Raw genomic sequence first — 18,143 nt, 5'->3', positions numbered from 1 at the left:
AGTTACAGTTTAGCTGAACTCTTAATTGGATTCAGAACTTAAGCTGTTCTTTTGTTCTACTCCTGATATATAACTGAAAATAAACATACTCTGAAAAGCATAAAGATGTTTTGGATTGTTTTACTAGTGCAGGCTTTATTTAAAAGCCATAGTTTGGTCGCAGCCTTGAAGGCCTGTTTGATGTAGTGCAGTGTAATGAGCACCAGAGGTATATAATAATTACATCAGGGAGGAGGGTGGGAAAGCCTGCCTGATGATTCCTTGGCCAGCATTGGCCTGTCTTCCCTACATTAGGCAAGGTTTGGAGCAGCAAGCATATTCTTCTTAAAATGGAGAGTGTTTATTGCCTGTGTGATATGTGCTTTATTCGCTGCAGAGAGGTGCTACAGGGAGTGCTCCTACTCCACAACCCGGAGCAGATTGTACTGAAAGAAGCATATTTAATGAAATCTCTTCAAACTATCTAAAATGTTTCTCAAAAAGTTACTCTTATACTTGAAAGACATTTTATTTCCTTTAGGTATTTGATCTACCAAAAGATTTTAACATTAACTTGAAAACCTAATAGAAGAATGTAGTTGGACTGAAAAGCAGTTCATGGTGCGGGAAGGAACTTGTCAGGCAAGTGCAGGGGTCTGGTGAGTTAGTAAATGTAGTGTGGGCTGTATATGGTCCTGACTGAAGTCATCTACGTGGTAGTCCCCAAAGGCACTTTTTTATTCTCTTAAAAATATTAGAATAAAGTGAACAAAGCTGGACAACTGCCAGAACCTGAAGCTGTGTTTTATCTCTTACAATTTCCTTCTAATTTCCTTCGTAGACAAAAGTTTTGACCTCAGACCCATTTCTGGAAATCCTTTGTGAAATGCAGCTCAAGTTAATGCATTAGACAGATACTGCATATTACAGCTGAAATGTATTTGTTACCTTTTTAAGAGGTGCAGGAAGAATTCTCGTGTTTTCATTATGCCCGTTGCCACCTTCTTGATGCCTGTTCCTTTGAGTTTTTGGAACTGCATGGAGTCACCACTGATTTTGTTTCCAAGGGGATACTAAATGCTAATGACAATTTTTTGTTGTTGTTGTGTTGTTTCTTTTTGTGCAGGAGAGAGGTTTCCTGAGTCCACCTGTGTTAGTTCTTTGAAAGTGGGAATGTTTATGGTTTAGTGGATGTTTTCTACATATGCTGACACTTCCCCAACTTTTGCAGCCTTATAAGCAAAGGAACAATTTTGAAAATTTTTTCTTTTTTAATCTTTTTTGCTTTTCTGTTCCCCCTTTTTTGATCCCACTGCCACCCCCACTAAGCTGTCAGCTCACACTCTGGAAATGTAGCATTGGCTGGGCCAGCCTGATGTCACTCCTTGCAAGGTTGTCGTTCTTGGTGGGGAAAGGCTGAGAGGGGATTTTGGTGGTTTCCCAGTTCTGGAGTTCCCAAGAAGAATTTCCCCTTTTGTCTAGTTTTGTCTTGGCAGTCTCCCAGCTGAGTTTCCTTCAGATCAATGCTTTGGCTCCCTCACACCACAAGAACACATGTGGCTCTAAAGACAGTGGGGAAACTCTCTTTGGGACATCTTTCTCCTGCACTATCTCTTTTCAAGCATTCACTGTAGAGACCTTTGTTCCAGCCTCAGTAGGTCAGTCACTAAATAGAGTGTGAGCACAGTCCTTGCCTTGAGAAAATACACCAAATGCACCAAATTTTTTAATTAAGTTTTTCTAGGGGCTGAGTACTATTTGGCAGCACTGAGCTAAAAATATTTCTGTAAGTTTCTGGTGTGAAAAGGAAATAATTGCATCTTTTTCTACTGCTTTGGTGATGAAGCAGTGTTCTCTCATGTCCTTGTAGCAGTGGCTGCATATGCCTGTCTTGGAAGGGTCAGCAGGAGAGTGTAGACTGGAATACAACATTTCTGTTGCTGTTGAGCTGGTCTAATAGAATTTTCTGAACAGGTGTTGAAGACTTATTTGAGAAATTTAGAGGATATATCAAAGGACCTGAATTCCCCCTGAAAAGGGGAAAAAAATCATCAACTTGAGTATTTCAACTTTTTGTTGAAAAAAGTGTGTGGGGGGAGAAGGGGATGGAAGAAAGATCATGTTTCTTTGTTGATTGAAGTATTTGGGGGAGGGGGAAACCAACATATATAACTTTGCTTTTCAAACCACAGAAGCAGGGACAGAAAACAAGCTTTTGAGGGCTTAATAAATATAAAACAATGTAAGCAAGAAACTATGCAAATATTTTCACTTCTAATGTGTTGTTTGGATTTGATTTCTGAATCTTTGCCTACACTGTATGATGGGAGAGTTTGGAAACAAAAACACAGTGGATTTTTCTTGAGGTTAGAGTAAAGAGATACTAGTTATATGCAATTAAAAAAACCACCCCAAACCCTAAAAAAACCCATAAAACAAAAAGGGACATAGTTGTGCGTTTGATAATTTTACTGATGGTAGCATTCTGCCAGCATGTTTGCAGTGTAACAAAATACAACATCATAACATGAAAAAAATGCATTCATGAAGACTTACCCTTTGGGTCCTAATCATTGTCAAAGTATATCTATGCACTACCACATAAGATTTTTGTTCTTTGAGTGGCTTCAAATTTTGTGTTGTTTATTAAAAAATTTGCTACTCCAGAGGATTCTTTAGAATGCATTTTTGTTAAAAGGAAAAGAGCAAGAATGGGTGACTGTGACAGTACCTTGTGTTCATTCAAAGGTTTATATAGCCTGCTGTGAGTTGGGTCAGCATCTGAGCAAGCATTTAAGCTGGTTTTATTCATTTTATTTCCCAGAGCAGGTTTTCAGTTCAATCAGCATGTCCAACTCATCACATTGCAGCATGTGAACATGGCTGTGAAAGGGAAGAGGATGCTCTCCCTGGGCAGTAGCAGAGCTCTTCATCAGCCCAATTCAGCTCTGAGATAACTGCTCTGCTCTTTTGACTCCAGTTGGCCACTTTTGGGTTTCTTTTTTTTTTAATTTTTTAAAATTTTTTAAATTTTTTTGTTTGCTGGCTGCCTAACCTTGAGCTGTTATTTGGTCAGATTATTTTTTCTCATTAAATGTGATGGAGTTTAGAAGGAGTGAGCTCATGTGCTCTCTCCTGCACGTGTGCGTGCTGCCGCTCCTCCAGCCCTGCATGTGGCTCCCAGGTTAATGAGTAATAGCCTCGGAATGTTTGACATCAGGTGCTCTTGACCGCTGGCTTCAGCCTGTGTTTAGGTTAAAACAGCTTTGATGTTTAAAATTGAGAGCAATAGTAAAGTGCAACCTTTTTTTTTTTGGTTCATGAGCAACATCTAAAACCTTTTGGTTGCTTAAATAATAATTTGTTAACTCTTGCAGCCTTAGTCCTGTGGAAATATTTCAAGAAAAGCCTGCTAAGCTTTGCACTTCAGCTGTGTGTCACTGTGAAGGTTGTTTGGTGTGCTGCCACAATATCAACATTCCTATCTGTCGTGGATTGGGGCTACAGTTCTATGACAAGTTAAATTAATCCAAGTCAGCTGCTGTCTCCACCTCCTCCTGTCCTCTGATTAGTGATTCTTTGTGCTTGCACTCACCTGACCCTGAAGTGAGCTACTTCAGGGAGCTAAACCAGAGGATTAGATTTCTTTGTATTGTTTAGATCCCTGAGCCAACCTTGCCAACAGACTGGACATAGCAAGTGAAGGAGAAAGACTATTTGGTGATGTGAGAGCTAGTCAAGAGAGTTTCAGCTGGGATAAAAGCATTGTTATATCCAGTGAAGGGGCAAAATGCTTTCTGTGTATTAGAGCAGACAGTGAGGGGACTGGTGAAGCAGTAGTGGCTTGGGTTGGGATGGCTCCTATTTCTGGAGTAGTTCATCCACTAGGGCTGATCCACAGTTGTACAATTTGGTGTCCTGGTACTCAAGAGCTACGTACCCTGTGTTGTGCTGGGTGGGTGTGGTGCTTGGTCAGGACTCTTCCTGTACAAACTGCTGGTTTAGCAGTGGAGGTGCACTCTCTAGAGCCTTTGGAGGAAGCTGTAAGAGGGAGCTTAGAGCAGTGACTTGGAGCTTGGCTGTGATATGCTCTTGAGAGTCTTTTGGGGACACCAGTTGCAGTTATGAGCTGGAGCCCCTGCATCCCTAGAGGCTGCACCTGTGTTGCTGAAGTCACCCTCAAAACTGAGAACTACTTGACAGAATTATTTAAAAACTACCTGAACTGGAAGAGTCACACCAGACTCGCCTGTGGTATAAATAAGGTGAAACAGGTGTGATAAGGGATATGTGAATGTTTTAAGGCCAAGCCCAAAATCATACCTGGTATAACACATGTCCTTTTAAATGCTGCTGCCACCTCTAATCTCAAGTACCCACGGGTGGTTGGCTGAGTTTCTGCATCTGAATGACAGAAAGAAAGATCTGGAGATACTTAATTACATGAAAACTCTCAAGTTCTGATCAGAGTGATTAGGTTGTACCTCTGTACAGAAGAAGTATTTTCTGTTTTCTGTCCCTTTAATGAAAGCAGGGGATCAGCATCCTCTAGTTCCCCTCTTTAAGGGGAGGGTTTCTGATATGTGGCTTTCTTGTAGTCATAGGAACTTGCCTCACATCCAGACCTGTTTGTGAAAAAGTATTCCCTCAACAATAAACTAATATTCACTCTTCTAAGAGGAGGCTAAAACTAACTGCAAAAAATGCATCCAAATAATGCTCTTGGGTTGCTGTTTTTTTTTTTTTTTTGGTGCTTTTTGTTTTTTTGTTTTGTTTTTTTTGTTGCTTTTGTTAAAATTAAAAGGTTATAAGTTCACACATCACAGTGTGCAAGTACTTTAAAGTAGTTTAGTAATCCAGATATTTACCTTTCTGTAATCCTGGAAAATTTAAGGATATCCTTTGCTGTTGCAACAGTGGCATTTTTTAAAATTGGACATATCCTTTCAACCCTTACTCCTGGCTGCACATTAAGGGTATTTCCTTGCCAAGAGCCCCGAGGTGGAGGAGGAAGGCACTTGTGTAACTTAAACCCACTGGGATCTTATCCATAGGACGTAGTGGTAATTTAAAGGTAGCTGTGTAGCTGACACCTCTCCATACGCTGGAGACGTGTGTTTCTATGGGTCAAAGATTCTTACATTTTGTAAATGGCTTAATCCGAAATATTCCAGCCTGCTTTACAGATGCTTCAGTCTGGAGGGGATGGAGCTACAACCAGCACTGTGCCCTAGCAACATCCTGGTCTGCATTAATGGGAGAGAGAGGGAAGTGTTTATCACCCTTTAGTTGTCACTCCTCAGTCTAAATTTGCCCCCTGCCCCTAAGTGCAGCAAAGGTACAGGGAAACCAGAGCAAGCTCAGTGAAGGGCTCTCAGCTTGGTCAGGGCTGGAGTACTTGCCCTTGAGGAGAGGCTGAGGGACTGGGACTCCTTCATCCTGGGAAGGAGACGGCTCCAGGGAGGCCCAACAGCCTCAGCTGGATCTGGAGCTGGATCCCCAGTGCCCACCGTGGTGGGGAGCAGTTGTCGGGATGACAGAGTTGGGCTGTGCATGGCAGAAGCTGAAACAAGAGGTTCAGGCTGGATATAAGGAAACGCTTTCTTACCCTGAGGACAGTCACACCAGGTGGATCAGGCTGCCCAGAGAGGTTGTGCCACTGTCCTTGGAGGTTTTCAAGACCTGACAAGATAAAATCCTGAATAAGCTGGTCTGAGCTTACAGCTGAGCCTATTCTGAGCGGGAGGTTGGTCTGAGACCTCTGAAGCTTCCTTTCAGCCTAGATGGTGATCCTGAGTGGAGGCATTAGAACTCCTGGAAACTAGGAACTAGATGGAATTAAAATTTGCTGTAGTTGTTTAGGGTTTTGAGTAGGAAAGTAGAAAGAGTAGAGAGGATATCTGACTGAACTATGGAACTTGGAGGTTAATTGCAAGAATCTGCAGCAGCAAAAGAATAGCGAAGGGCAGGACTCTCTTATATTTTTGTGTGTTTGTTTTGTTCTGGTGGGAGTGGGTTTTTTATTGTTGTTTTGGGGTTTTTTTGGGTTTTTTTTTCCCTCAAGAAAAGTAGGATTTTGCATTTATAAAGTTGAAGCTATAGGCAAGACTCAGATTTTTTTTTTAGGTTTTGTAAATGAATGAAAAATTTGGTGTCTAAAAATAGGTTTAATTACCATGTATGATGTTAACACTGTCCTCAAACTTGCAAATAATTGCACTATTGTACTCAAGGAGCACAGTTACTGAAAGCTGGTGATCCAAATATTTATTTAAGCTTTTGATTGCAAAATTGCATTTGCTTCCTGTTGATGCTTTAATCGCTTACCAGATTTAACTTATCTTTTGTTGTGAATGAAATGTTACTTCAGTGTTTATTTATTGCAGGATAAGAAATGTTTTAAGAAAAACTGTGCTTGCTCTTCTTTAACACAAAGAAAAACAACACATTTAACAAGTAAATGATATCTTTTAGGACATTGGGACTTGATTCTGATTAAAAAGTGTCCTTAAATCTCATTAATGACAGAAACTGAGGTTTGGCACTCACAAAAGTATTCTTTACTGGCTGTTTGTAGAACAAATCTTTGAATGCATTTTTGCCAAAAAAACATGAGAAAGTTGTGCAAATCATCAAGACTTTTCATCCCATGTGAGCTTTTAACTTGTTTTATAATAAATGGGAGAACTCAACAAAGGATATTTATCAAGCTTAATAAATAATGTTCCTTGCAGAACTATGGCCTTGAAACAGACAATATGAAGAACCTGGTTCTCAAGCTGCGAGGGTCATCCAACAATCTGCAAAACTACATCAGCAGCCGTAGAAAAAGTTCAAATTATGATGGAAATACCTCTCGCAAACCCCCCAATGAATTCCTTACTTCTGTCGTGGAGCTTATTGGTGCTGCTAAAGCCTTGCTTGCGTGGTTGGACCGGTAAGAATGAAATTATTATATTTTTATTTGGTGCTCTAATTGCTTCTCTTTGAAAAGGGCCTTCCCTAGATGCTTGGGTGTAAAGATCTTAAGGTCACTAACCCCGTTTTTTGATGTTGCTAGAAGACCTCTAGTGGATAAGTTTAACCTAGGGTATCTATTCTTGCAGTTTCACTCTTGTTAAAAGCAATAAAACTGTTAACATTGCACTCAAACTGGTATTTATAAAAGTATGAGTGTTCCCTTTTAAGTCAGTTTCTCATACACGTGGTTTTCCCAGTTTCTAAATTACTTGTCATTGGCAGATCCCTTCCTGAAAGATTTTTTTCATGTTCTGCTGAAATCATGGCCTTAGCTATGTGATTTGAAAACTGAGCAGTGGGAGAGATTATCCTTCTGCTGTTTCATTTTCTCTTTTTCTGTCTTTTTTGTCTGGAAAGAGCCACAGTTATTTTGTTACAGCTGCAGCAGGTTAAGTGCTGGCAGGGATGCAGTCCATGATAAGAGATGAACATAAATTCTCAAAGCCCTTGCTAGCTTGCCTGAGAAGAAGAATTAGGAGAATAACTGCACAGAGACTGGCAGCAAGGTGCACTTTTATCCTTTATCCTGCTCTCAAGTAAGGACTTGATCTGTGTCCAGGCAGCAATGTTAGCACTTTTTGTCTCTCACCTGGTCCTCTCACTCTGTTGCTGGCAGCTCACCCTAAATTTTTTTCTGTAACTTAGTCATCAAAATTGTTGATTTGTCCATTTACAGACCCGCTGTGGTTATTTCTCAACCCCTCTTCTAGGTTTTGCAACTGTCTGAAAGGTCAGAAGTAGAACTCTTCAGGTCCTAAAGCTGCCCTACCTGTAATGATTCTTCTCTAAGTCTCACTGCACCTCTGTGTACACCTCTGTGAAAATCTATTTTTCTTCTTTTAGAGAACTGTTTTTTCCTTGTCCGGTCAGAAAGTTGGAGGTTCTCTTACTGGTGAACCCCAAGGACAGAGCTAGAAAATTCCCAGTTGTGGTGCAAGAGTGAAGCCAGGACTGTACAGTCAGGAATATTTACATTGTGAAACTATCCTCACACCTGTTTCAGTGTCAGAATTGCAGCACTTACTCTCATATGCTGTTCTTCATTGGTAAGGTAGGATGGGAGAACGCTGGTCCCTCCAATCTAAGAGGAATTTTCTCTTGTTGTAGGACCCCATTTACAGGTATTGCTGACTTTTCATCAATGAAGAACAGAATCATTCAGCTCTGCTTGGACCTCACTACTACTGTTCAAAAGGTCAGCTGATTTCTTTTCCTCTCTGCTTTCCAAAAGGGAAGGAAAGGAGGCGTTGGGGAAGTAATGTGCTTGCTTTGTGCTGAGTGCTAATGAAAGGCAGTTCTGGGAATGAGAGCTTACTTTTAACTTTGAACATCCATGAAGGTCAGTTTCTGACTTGTGGGTTTTTTTGTTGTTCCCCCTGCCCTTCAATTTAGTTACCATTTTTGGTATTGCTGGCTGTATCTTAAGGGACTGCAGCTTAAAGGCTACTCTTATTTTCTTGATCTTTACTAGAAAGAAGGTTCGTCTTTGAAATAGTTGATCTGCGTTTGAAGATTTTCACATTCCAAGCAGCATGTTGAAAAACAGTTATCAGTGCTAACTCTAAACAAAAATATGGCTCCATTGGTTTTGTACCTATGTTTGCAGACTCCATAGATCTTGTCCCATGGAGGATATTTTAGCCATCAGATGGGAAATGCTGCATGTAATGGAAGGAGCTGCCACCTTTATGATACAAATCTCACCAGCCAAACTGCTTCTGCCACTACTGCAAGACCAGAATATTTTCCAAAACTTTAATTTACCAGTTGTATGATGAGTGCTTGTATAAATAATAGCTAAAATAGCAGCCGTGGCAATCTTGGCAATTGATATAATTTTGCTCTCTGAATAATGCTGCTTGTTTTTGAGCCTGTTCTGAGAGCATGGCACTGTTGTGGCTGTGAAGCACTGTGCGCACACTTCAGTGACTGCCAAACTTGTTCATAACCAATATTCTGTGCCCATATAATGTTTGACCGTGCCCTGTGACATGGGTGATTCCTTCCCTGTGCTGAAGGGATGATGTCAAAGGACAGAAACATCCTGAGTTGTCAAGCTGTGATGCCACCCAATGATGTCAGTTGTCATTGTGAAAGGATGGTGTCTGGGTGCCCCAAGGTGTGCATGCCTGCTGCTCAGTGCCCTTCTTGCGGGGACACTCCGTGTGCAATCATACAAACTCAGTGATTTACAGCTACAGATGTGCAGATTGTGCAGTGAAACAGTTCGTGTTTCTAGCAGCAGATGGTGTTCACCCAAGAGTGCTACTGGAACTGAGATAGGAGATTGCTGAACGTGTGAATAAAGCTGCTAAAAAGGGTGTCTAATCTTTCTGTTAGGTCAGCCTTTGGTGGCAGGGGAATGGAAGTTGTGAACAGCAACCCTAGCCTTTTAAAAAATGTCAGACTACCTCTCTGCCAATTTGCTATGAGCTATAATAAAAGACGGGGTTGGTGCATATGAGAAAAGCATTAATGGGGGAAGAACCAAAGAACATGGTTTTGTTCTGGGACAGGGCACATATGCTAGAATAGTCTGAAGGAGTCTCCTGATGTGGAAAAGAGATACAGTGGAAAAATATTTTGGAAGGTTTTTAGACTTCAAAAGTATTTCTTATTAAGACAGACTGCAGAAAGAGGTGGTCAGTTCTAATGGTGAAGAGGCCAGAGTGGCTCTCCTGGAACCAATGCTGCTCTGCTTGATTATAAATGGTGGATAAAAGCATATAATAATAAAGCAAGACAGGAATGCAAGAAGATTCTAGTTACCCTTGATAGCTACATTGATTCAAGGACAGGATTTTACTCTACTTTAAGTTCAGGGCTGAAATAATAAACAGTATAAACAGAAATGAGTAGGAGCAGAAAGACTTTGCAATATTGAGCATTTTGGCTGCGTGATGATAGGTGGCATTTGCTGTTGATTTGTGCAGATGTATTTAGCAGAGAAAAGCAGGGGAAAGTCCTCCACAAGCTTCTCCAACACGACTCCTCCTTAAGCCTATTAAAATATTTGGGGGTTTTCTCCTTGTGGATATTGTAAACCTTGGTCTATTATTTGTGTGCTGTTTTTAATCTGAGAATAATATCCTACTCCAGTTCAGCACTTCTGGCAGAAAGCAGTGATGACTTCCGTAGATTTTTACATGAACATATTTCAGTTCAAAGACTTTTATACCTGGACTAAGTAAATAATGCCTTGTGTACAGTCCTCTGCCCTTCAGGAATGTCATTGATATTTTTCAGAAAATCACTTTCCCTTCCATTTTTAACAGTATGCTTTAGATACATTTTGATGCCTGGGGCAGAGGAGTACCTGAGTTGGGGTTTATCACTGTAAGCAAACATATCTGCCTGGCCTTCTAAGAGTCTGATTTAATTGTGCAAGGTTCTGCTTTTCTAGAAAAGTCAGCTGTTGTAATTGAATCCCACATTCTCTTAGTTTTCAAGGTTTATTGTTGCTTTCTGCCAGGGCCAGAAAATAGTTGCTTAATAGTCCTTTTGAGCCCTACTGGGTGAAACTAATCTGACTAATCCCTGCAGCATGAATAACTCTATTTCTATTTGAGGTTAAAAAGGAAGTTTTGCAGAGTTTTCAGAGATGATTTGTTTCCATGTTTATTGGTTAATGTAGGGGTTTTGTTCTTGTTTTATTTTTAGGATTGCACTGTGGCTGACATGGAAGATAAAGTCCAGACTGTGGTAAGTTTATGTTTCTGTTGAAACTCAGCTGTCTGTGTTCACGTTCATTTTGGTTGCTTCTGTGCTGACTGTATTGACAACAGTTTTTCAGTCCCAAATGCACAAGCATATTGTGCAACTAAATATTACTATGACTTATTTTGTGAATGTTCTTTCCTGTAGAGAAAATCATTGAAATTTCAGCAGATGGATAGTGTGCGGTGGTAGCATGTAGTCAAGTATTCCTTAAAGTTTCATTACACAGCTATATTTCCAAGAGAATTTAACCTCAAATTTTCAAGGGAGAACTAGTCCTGGAAAATGATCACAGGCTAAATAAACCAATTATGCCTGTGAAGTGCATTTAGCACCTTAATAAGCAGAAGCTCTGCCTTATTATGCTTCTTCATGTAGAAAATCTGCCCTGCCACAGAAATGAAGCTCTGGCTCTGTGCTTGAGCTTGAGTTTCTAGGGCTGTTTGAAGCAGCCTTGTGACCAAATGCAGAGTGTAATGGAATGCTTTTTATATTTTGTAACAGTTAATCATCGCTTCCTGCTTTTGACATGAACCAGGCTGTGCTCTTTGATAAGGCTTCCGGTAGCTCATAGATCCTTAGGAATTTAGTAGCACAATAACTAAAAATAATTTTGTTCATAAATAACGAGACCATGTAAAAGGGAGTTCTCTGCATCTTTCTTTTTCCATTTGTGCACACCCACACTGGAAGTAGGTATTGTTGTTTGGAATTCCCTTGTTTGAGCAGTTCCTCGCATTCACACTTAAACATTGTTTTGATTTATTTTATTGCTGCTCTAGAAGTCTGACGTAAAATGAAACAGAAAACGTTGGAGCTATTGTTTCCAGGGACCGCTGTAATCCAGACCAATGTCTTCCTATGACATAGCTCCCCCCTATTCTATATATGTGTCTACTTTGACTGAAGGATTCAAGCCCCTTGTGAAAGGTGACTTTCCTTGCAGGTTCCCAAACTGTTTATAGCTAACTACTGTAATGTGTGCTAATCTTCTTTCCCCTCTCCTTTAAGATTTTGTAACCTACTTTGAGTGTCAGCCTTGCTTCAGTTGATGCAAAAGCAGAAAATACAGTGAGACATATTGAAATTTGTGTGTAGAGAGGGCACAGATTTTTTGACTTTTTTTTCCTTGTTTTTTTCATGTTTAATTAGACATTCTGATAGTTACATGTTCTGCAAGGCAAAGCCATTCTGCCTCCAACTTTACTGACACACACGCCAAGGTCAGAATTAGCCTTTATTTATAATCTTGGCTTAGGATAGTTATGTTTTGGTCAAAAGGAAATATGAACCATACCTGTGTAAGCATTCCAGAAGAGGTCAGTTCAGAGGCACAATGGAGAGAAGTACTGCAGAAGCACTTAAGTGCTGGATGGTCCTACCTTATACTGTAAGGTTTTGTGCAGGTGTGTCAATGGACAGCACATCACTTTTTGTGACACATGGCCAGTTGTATTCTTATAGCAGAAGTACAGAACAACATGAAAAACTGCCAGTTGTTCCCACAAGGAATCATCAAAATGTTTCAATATTTTAATGACCTATATTTTGGTTAGAGCAAACAAACCCCAACCCAATTTTTTTTTATATTTTGTGTGGGTTTTTTTTCAGACAGAGGCTGTGTTAGAACCTGTTAGTGATGGTAAGGTGGCACTAATGGAAACAGGTTGTTCCTTGTTACAATAAGGATGTAAACATGCTGTAGAATAGATCTGTACAAATGAATCTTCAATTTCAGTGATTTTAGAATTAATTTCCTTTGTATATTTTGAAAACTGAAAGAGGAAGAAGCCAGCAGAGCATTTTCCTAACCATTTTTTGTATGTTCTCATTGCAGGCCAAGACTTTAAATGGCATTTGTGATAAAGCCATCCGATCAACTACAGACCCACTGATGAGCCAGTGTGCCTGTCTGGAGGAGGTCCATTTAACCAACATTAAACCTGGGGAAGGCCTGGTAAGAAGCAATGCTGGAGTGTCCTGATGTTCCCAGTATTTAATAGGTAGCCTTGTGAGCCAATGAAAGTGTGTATTTATAATAAGGTCTTTCAAAACCTGCAGTAACCTGTGGGGAAAAGAAAGAAGCACAAGAACCCTAAAGGTCAGTTCTCAGGTGGTGTGCTGGAGTGGCTGCCAGGGGCAGATGTGCACATTAATAGGCTTGATCACAAATATAATTTCTGATTCTAAATTGTTGAAGGTTATTATTCTAATATTAGGTTATTATTATTCTAATTGTTAAAGGTGTGTTAACCAGAATATTGGAGAACTGACAAGTGCTTGTGAAACTAGTAGTTTTATTTTTTCAGGTTACCATAAACATTTTTTTTCTAGCAGGGCTGGGAGAGGGAGAAGGCAATGAGAAATGATGTTTGTGTTTTGAAAGATGATTTTTTATGTGTGTTTACAGCAAGATAGAGATGAATGGGAGAATTTTGGAGGTTTGGTGTTGGCAGGAAAATGAGAATTTTTTAACTATTTGGTGGCCATGTCTTATTACTGACTCCTATTCATTCAATGGATTCTTCTTAGCTGAGTGCTGGTTATGAGAAACTTAATTTGAAATCTTGGTGGGTTTTCTGTCTAGGGAACAGATGTGTTAGAATGAGTTGGAGAGAATTTAAATTGCTATGAGCATTTGTATTCACTCCTAGCCTGAAGGCAGGAGTAATGAACATTTTTAGAGAAAGCTGCACAGTCTTACTAGTTTTACCTAGATCAGTGGTTTTGACTGAGTGAGTCATGCATTTTTGAAATTATGGGAACCTCTTTGTTAATACACAAGCTACATTGAAGCAGAGTAAGTCTACCTTGGCCTAAGAGGCCAAGTAAGTAAGAAGTAAGGAGGTAGGTGCAACCAACTGGATACTGACAGGAAAACAGGCAGGGAATTGGCTGGAGAGGAAGGGTCAAAAAGATCATCTAATTTTCCACCTATTTTTAAAGTAAGTGTGGTAACTTCAGGCAGTTAAGCTGCTTTCAGCTCCTGAGTAACATCCAGTTCTGCACTTCTCAGAAGAAGTGCACTTCTTCTGTTTCTAACACCAGATGTAGAAAGGAAAAGTAGTCATGTATTTGTTCATAAATTATGAAATCAATGTGCTGGTCACCTCTTGTGGGAAATCTATGTAATTATTAGTTAATAGCCTGTTCATGGTTTTTAATTTGTTGCTCTTATAGTCAACACCCACATCATCAGGTTTGTCCTTGTGTTCACACTCAGCATTAGCATACAGAGCCACAAATACTCTGCTGGAACTTTTAGTGTTTATGTGAGCATTGTGGTTATGAGGCTGGCTGTGTATTGACTTACCAAGAGAAGCTGTAGAAGAACATGTCAGCGATTCTTGTAGCCCACCTGTGTGAGTCTGCTCTGTTTGGAGAGAGCTGGTGGCCACTGTAAGAACTGTAATTCTCTAAAGAACGCTGGATAGTAAAGAAATAAAGTTCTGTTCAAGGACAAAGTCTGACATGGCAGAAAAATCAGCAGTGTTTGGTATTACCAGCCAGAGAGTGTTTCTAAGTCTTATTCCATACACTAGGTGTTTTAAGTCATTATAAATATTGTAATAAATTACACTAAAAGTGATCTGTGAAGAAGTTTAGTGTTGTAATATTAGACTACACACTTTTTTAGGGAAAATATACAAATTGTATTAAAAATGTTTTGAGTCTGTTGCCAACAGTGTTTTAATCAAATAAGTTATGTTGTTTGTTTTGCCTTTAAACTTGTTTTTCATTTTTTCCTTATATTTAGGGAATGTACATCAAATCAACTTATGATGGATTGCATGTAATTACTGGAACTACAGAAAATGTAAGTGAAGCAAATGTAGATTATCTCACACAGCAGCTTTGATTGAGTTAGTTTGACTTACTACTTTTTGTTGTTTTAGACATGACTTGCATGGCATTACTGCTTTAAGTACTGCATGATCCATCATTTGTTTATCCACAGTTTGTAAATATTTTTTGCCTGCATGTTTCACTGTTAGCCTGATTAAACCAGTTTCTGCAAGTACACAAATTAGTTCAAATGCTTGGCATTAATTGCTTTAATAAGTTACTGTATCTGCTGTTCTGAGCTCTTATGGTATCTTGCTTAAAGTCTTGGATGTATTTGTTCTCCACTGGCAAAGGCAACCTCCCTTAATGGGAGCATTTAGGTGGTAGTGTGTTAAATTCAGTAATGAGTAATGAAATCAATGAGCTGTCCCATGACACAATTGCCTTGCAGAGTAAAACAATTATGAACAAGTAAGACTTTAAGAGTGGTCAGCTGGAAGGAATTAGTTGGCAAGAGAGGCAACTAGTTTTTTACTGCAGGTGGTTGCTTGTTTTATTTGTACACTGAGTCCTTTGCAGCTGAGAGTTTATTGAAGACTTCTGGGCAGCCCTTGAAGGAGTAGACCTCTAGCCAGCAGCCAAGGCTGGCAGGTGATGCGGTGGTGTTTTCAAACAGGCCACTACTGTCCAGGAGCAGTAACTGAAAGAAAAAAAGAGTGGAGAAACTTGGCTTTTGCAGCAATGCTTTTTTTTTTTTTTTTCCAGTCATTTTTTGAACCCTTCCATGAATTATGAGTCCCCCAGAGAAACTTGGCTTTTGCAGCAAAGCTTTTTTTTTTTTTTTTTTTTGTGACTAGGAAAGAACCAGTGGTTCTAATTGTTCCCCTGCCAGGTCCAGGGACCAAGCAGGAGAGTGTGGAAATCTGTGTTTGCAGAGTGTAAGTTTCTATAGCTGTTGTCCTGGCATAACTCTGTATAGGATCTGCCACAGAGACCATGATGGAAATCTGTGTTTGCAGAGTGTAAGCTTCTATAGCTTTGATACTGTTGTCCTGGCATAACTCTGTATAGGATCTGCCACAGAGACCATGTCCATATCTGCAGCAATTTTAACAACTGATAAATGCAACTGATGGCTTTATGGTTGTGTGATATCATTTAGACCCAGGCTGGATCTTAGCTCAATTTTCTTGCTAGATTTGGAATGATATTTTAGTAGTTATCCCCAGGAGCTGGCAATGGAATTGCATCCCTGAATTGACAGTACTGAACAATGGAAGAACTGGGGAAGTCCATTTGGTATGAGTCAGCCAAGAGGATCCCTGAGTTATGCCATCCTCTGTGAAACTTTGCACGTCGTGTCCGCCTCCAGCTACACTCTGCCCTCTGCTCTCACGATAGGATCCCAGTGCTGTGACCTGTCACTTGCTGCAGGAGTTCTCTGTGCAAGGGTTCCCCACCCTCTCTCAGATGAGCTGTTGGTCACCCAAGGGACAGTTTGAAATGAGCTTTGTTTTTCACAAACTTGACTCTGGCCCAGCATTTTTTCATGATCTTAGTTGACTCCTATATAGATGCAGCTTTCCACAGAGGCATTTCCTCTCAGAGGAAGCAAGAAGACAATGAAGAAATGGGGTTACTCATGATAGCTGAAGCCTCCCACAAATTCCCCATGTTTTCTTCCTTTGTTGTGCTGTTTATTCTCACAGTTCTTTCTCATAACAAAGTTACATGAGGTCTAAAGGTGTGATGAGGTGGAGAAGGGAGTCCTTAATCCAAGTGCTTAGTTCTGGAGTCGCTAGGAAGAGCTGGCCAGCTGCCTGGTGGTTACTCATGGGGTGGAGGGAATGGGAGGAGTTGCTGTCCTGTGACCAGGGTGCAGCATGTACCAAGGTAGCATGTCTGTGTGCTTTGGGTGTTGTCAAGGCTGGTAGGAGTTGGTGTGTTACAGCAGTGAGAGTGTTTTTAATAACTGCAGCAAAGGCTGGTGCATTGCACCAGCTGTTGATAAATCTAAATATTGACATACTTATCTGTTTCTTGCTAACGGCTCCCCAGAGCTTAGGTTTTGTTCCAAGAAAATTGTATTTTAAAGTGTATTATTATTAGATAGGTATTTGAAAAATACCTGTCTGTGCAAGTATTTTTATCTGCTGACTTTGGCGATTCAGGCAGGCAGTTTCACATTAAAGTCAGGAGCTTTTATTTACATTGGAAAACAAAAAGGGTAAGTGCAAAGGATCTGTCTTGTGGATTGGAGGGGTTTTGATCCTCTGTTCTGTACATTCAAAGTCTTAAAGTATTTTTTAACATAAATACACATTTGTTTAAAAGCTGCTTAAGATAGTTGTTGTGTTAGGGCAGAAATCCTCCTCAGGATTTCCTTGCCTCTTCCATTACTGTCTAAAACTATAGTACAAACTGGAGAGAAAGGGAGAGTGGAGACTGTCCCATGACTTAAATACAATTTGGTCTTTAACAGATGGAAGCTATGCCTTGTCTCTTCCCATTTAGTTCCCCCAGTATAAAAATAAATAATTGAATTAATTCATTTACATTTCTCAAGTCATCGGCAGAGGTGAAAATTATGTATAGTGAAGAGCATTGCTGATGCAACCTTTGACTTAGATTGGTGGGGTTTGTTATGGGACAGAGGGAGAACTGATGCAATACATGACTTTTGTTTTCTTCTTTGTAGTCCCCTGCTGATCGCTCCCAGAAGATTCACGCTGGTGATGAAGTGATCCAGGTTAATCGGCAAACTGTGGTGAGTAACTTCCCTTATGCTTGCTCTGCACCACAGGGGTGCAGAATGGATGGGGTCAGGAGGCAGTTCTGATGTTTGAGGCTTTTTAGCATTTTATTTTCAAGACAAATTTTATTCTTTGCAATATTTTGATAAATATACAGTATTTCTTGTTTAAATGCTTTATGCATCATATTAAAATAGTTCATGTTGCATTTAAGACCTGTTTAAAATATCTCGTTACAATCCATTGAAATGGAGATAATGAGCTTTAAAATGCCCCCCAGTAATTTGCAAATGATTGTCCAGTCATTTTTATCTGGGAACCTGGAGGTAATGATTGCATTTTTGTTTAGCATGTTAGCAATGCCTTTCAATGTGAGAAAGAAACATGACAAAAGTAGTTCACTGTGAATCCCTGTGTTAGTCAATTTGAGCACATCCATGTGTCCTTCTAGGACTGGAACTGAGGTATAAAGAGCACTGCTTGGTATCTTAGTATCTAGTTTAGAGCTTAAGTAGAGAACTTGGAAAGAAAATGAAGAACCTTGCAAAAAAAGAGCTTTCCTTTATTTTTTAATTCTTAAGATGGCTTTTTTGGATCCTTTATCTCTTCTATATCATCCTTTATGTCAAAACAAGCTGTCTAACATTGAAGATTTGGGCTTTCCTTGTTTGTTTGCTTTCAGAAAAGAAGTGCTGAATAAAGGATGCCTTTCTTCTCTTCCAGGTTGGATGGCAACTAAAAAATCTGGTGGCAAAGTTGCGAGAGAATCCTGCTGGAGTTAGGCTGCTGCTTAAGAAGCGTCCTACTGGCTCTTTCCATTTCACTCCTGCTCCACTGAAGAACCTGCGCTGGAAACCACCCTTGGTGCAGGTGAGAGCCTGCCATTTC

At 40.0% G+C, this 18,143-nt stretch overlaps 1 protein-coding gene across 1 annotated transcript in view; it reads left to right on the top strand.

The window, feature by feature from the left end:
- The window catches only part of CNKSR3 (CNKSR family member 3), a 57,568-nt gene that overhangs the window by 28,930 nt on the left and 10,495 nt on the right, over positions 1–18,143 (top strand). The window contains exons 3-9 of the mRNA XM_041469843.1: positions 6,714–6,916; positions 8,107–8,194; positions 10,660–10,701; positions 12,554–12,673; positions 14,474–14,533; positions 17,201–17,269; positions 17,979–18,125. Of these exons, the coding sequence (XP_041325777.1) occupies positions 6,714–6,916; positions 8,107–8,194; positions 10,660–10,701; positions 12,554–12,673; positions 14,474–14,533; positions 17,201–17,269; positions 17,979–18,125 (729 nt within the window). The remainder of the gene's footprint in view (positions 1–6,713; positions 6,917–8,106; positions 8,195–10,659; positions 10,702–12,553; positions 12,674–14,473; positions 14,534–17,200; positions 17,270–17,978; positions 18,126–18,143) is intronic.

The sequence above is a fragment of the Pyrgilauda ruficollis genome, unplaced genomic scaffold (genome assembly GCF_017590135.1).
Source record: "Pyrgilauda ruficollis isolate IOZ18807 unplaced genomic scaffold, ASM1759013v1 scaffold24, whole genome shotgun sequence".
In the NCBI taxonomy this organism is placed as follows: domain Eukaryota; kingdom Metazoa; phylum Chordata; class Aves; order Passeriformes; family Passeridae; genus Pyrgilauda; species Pyrgilauda ruficollis.
This window is presented reverse-complemented; position numbering and strand designations above follow the sequence as displayed.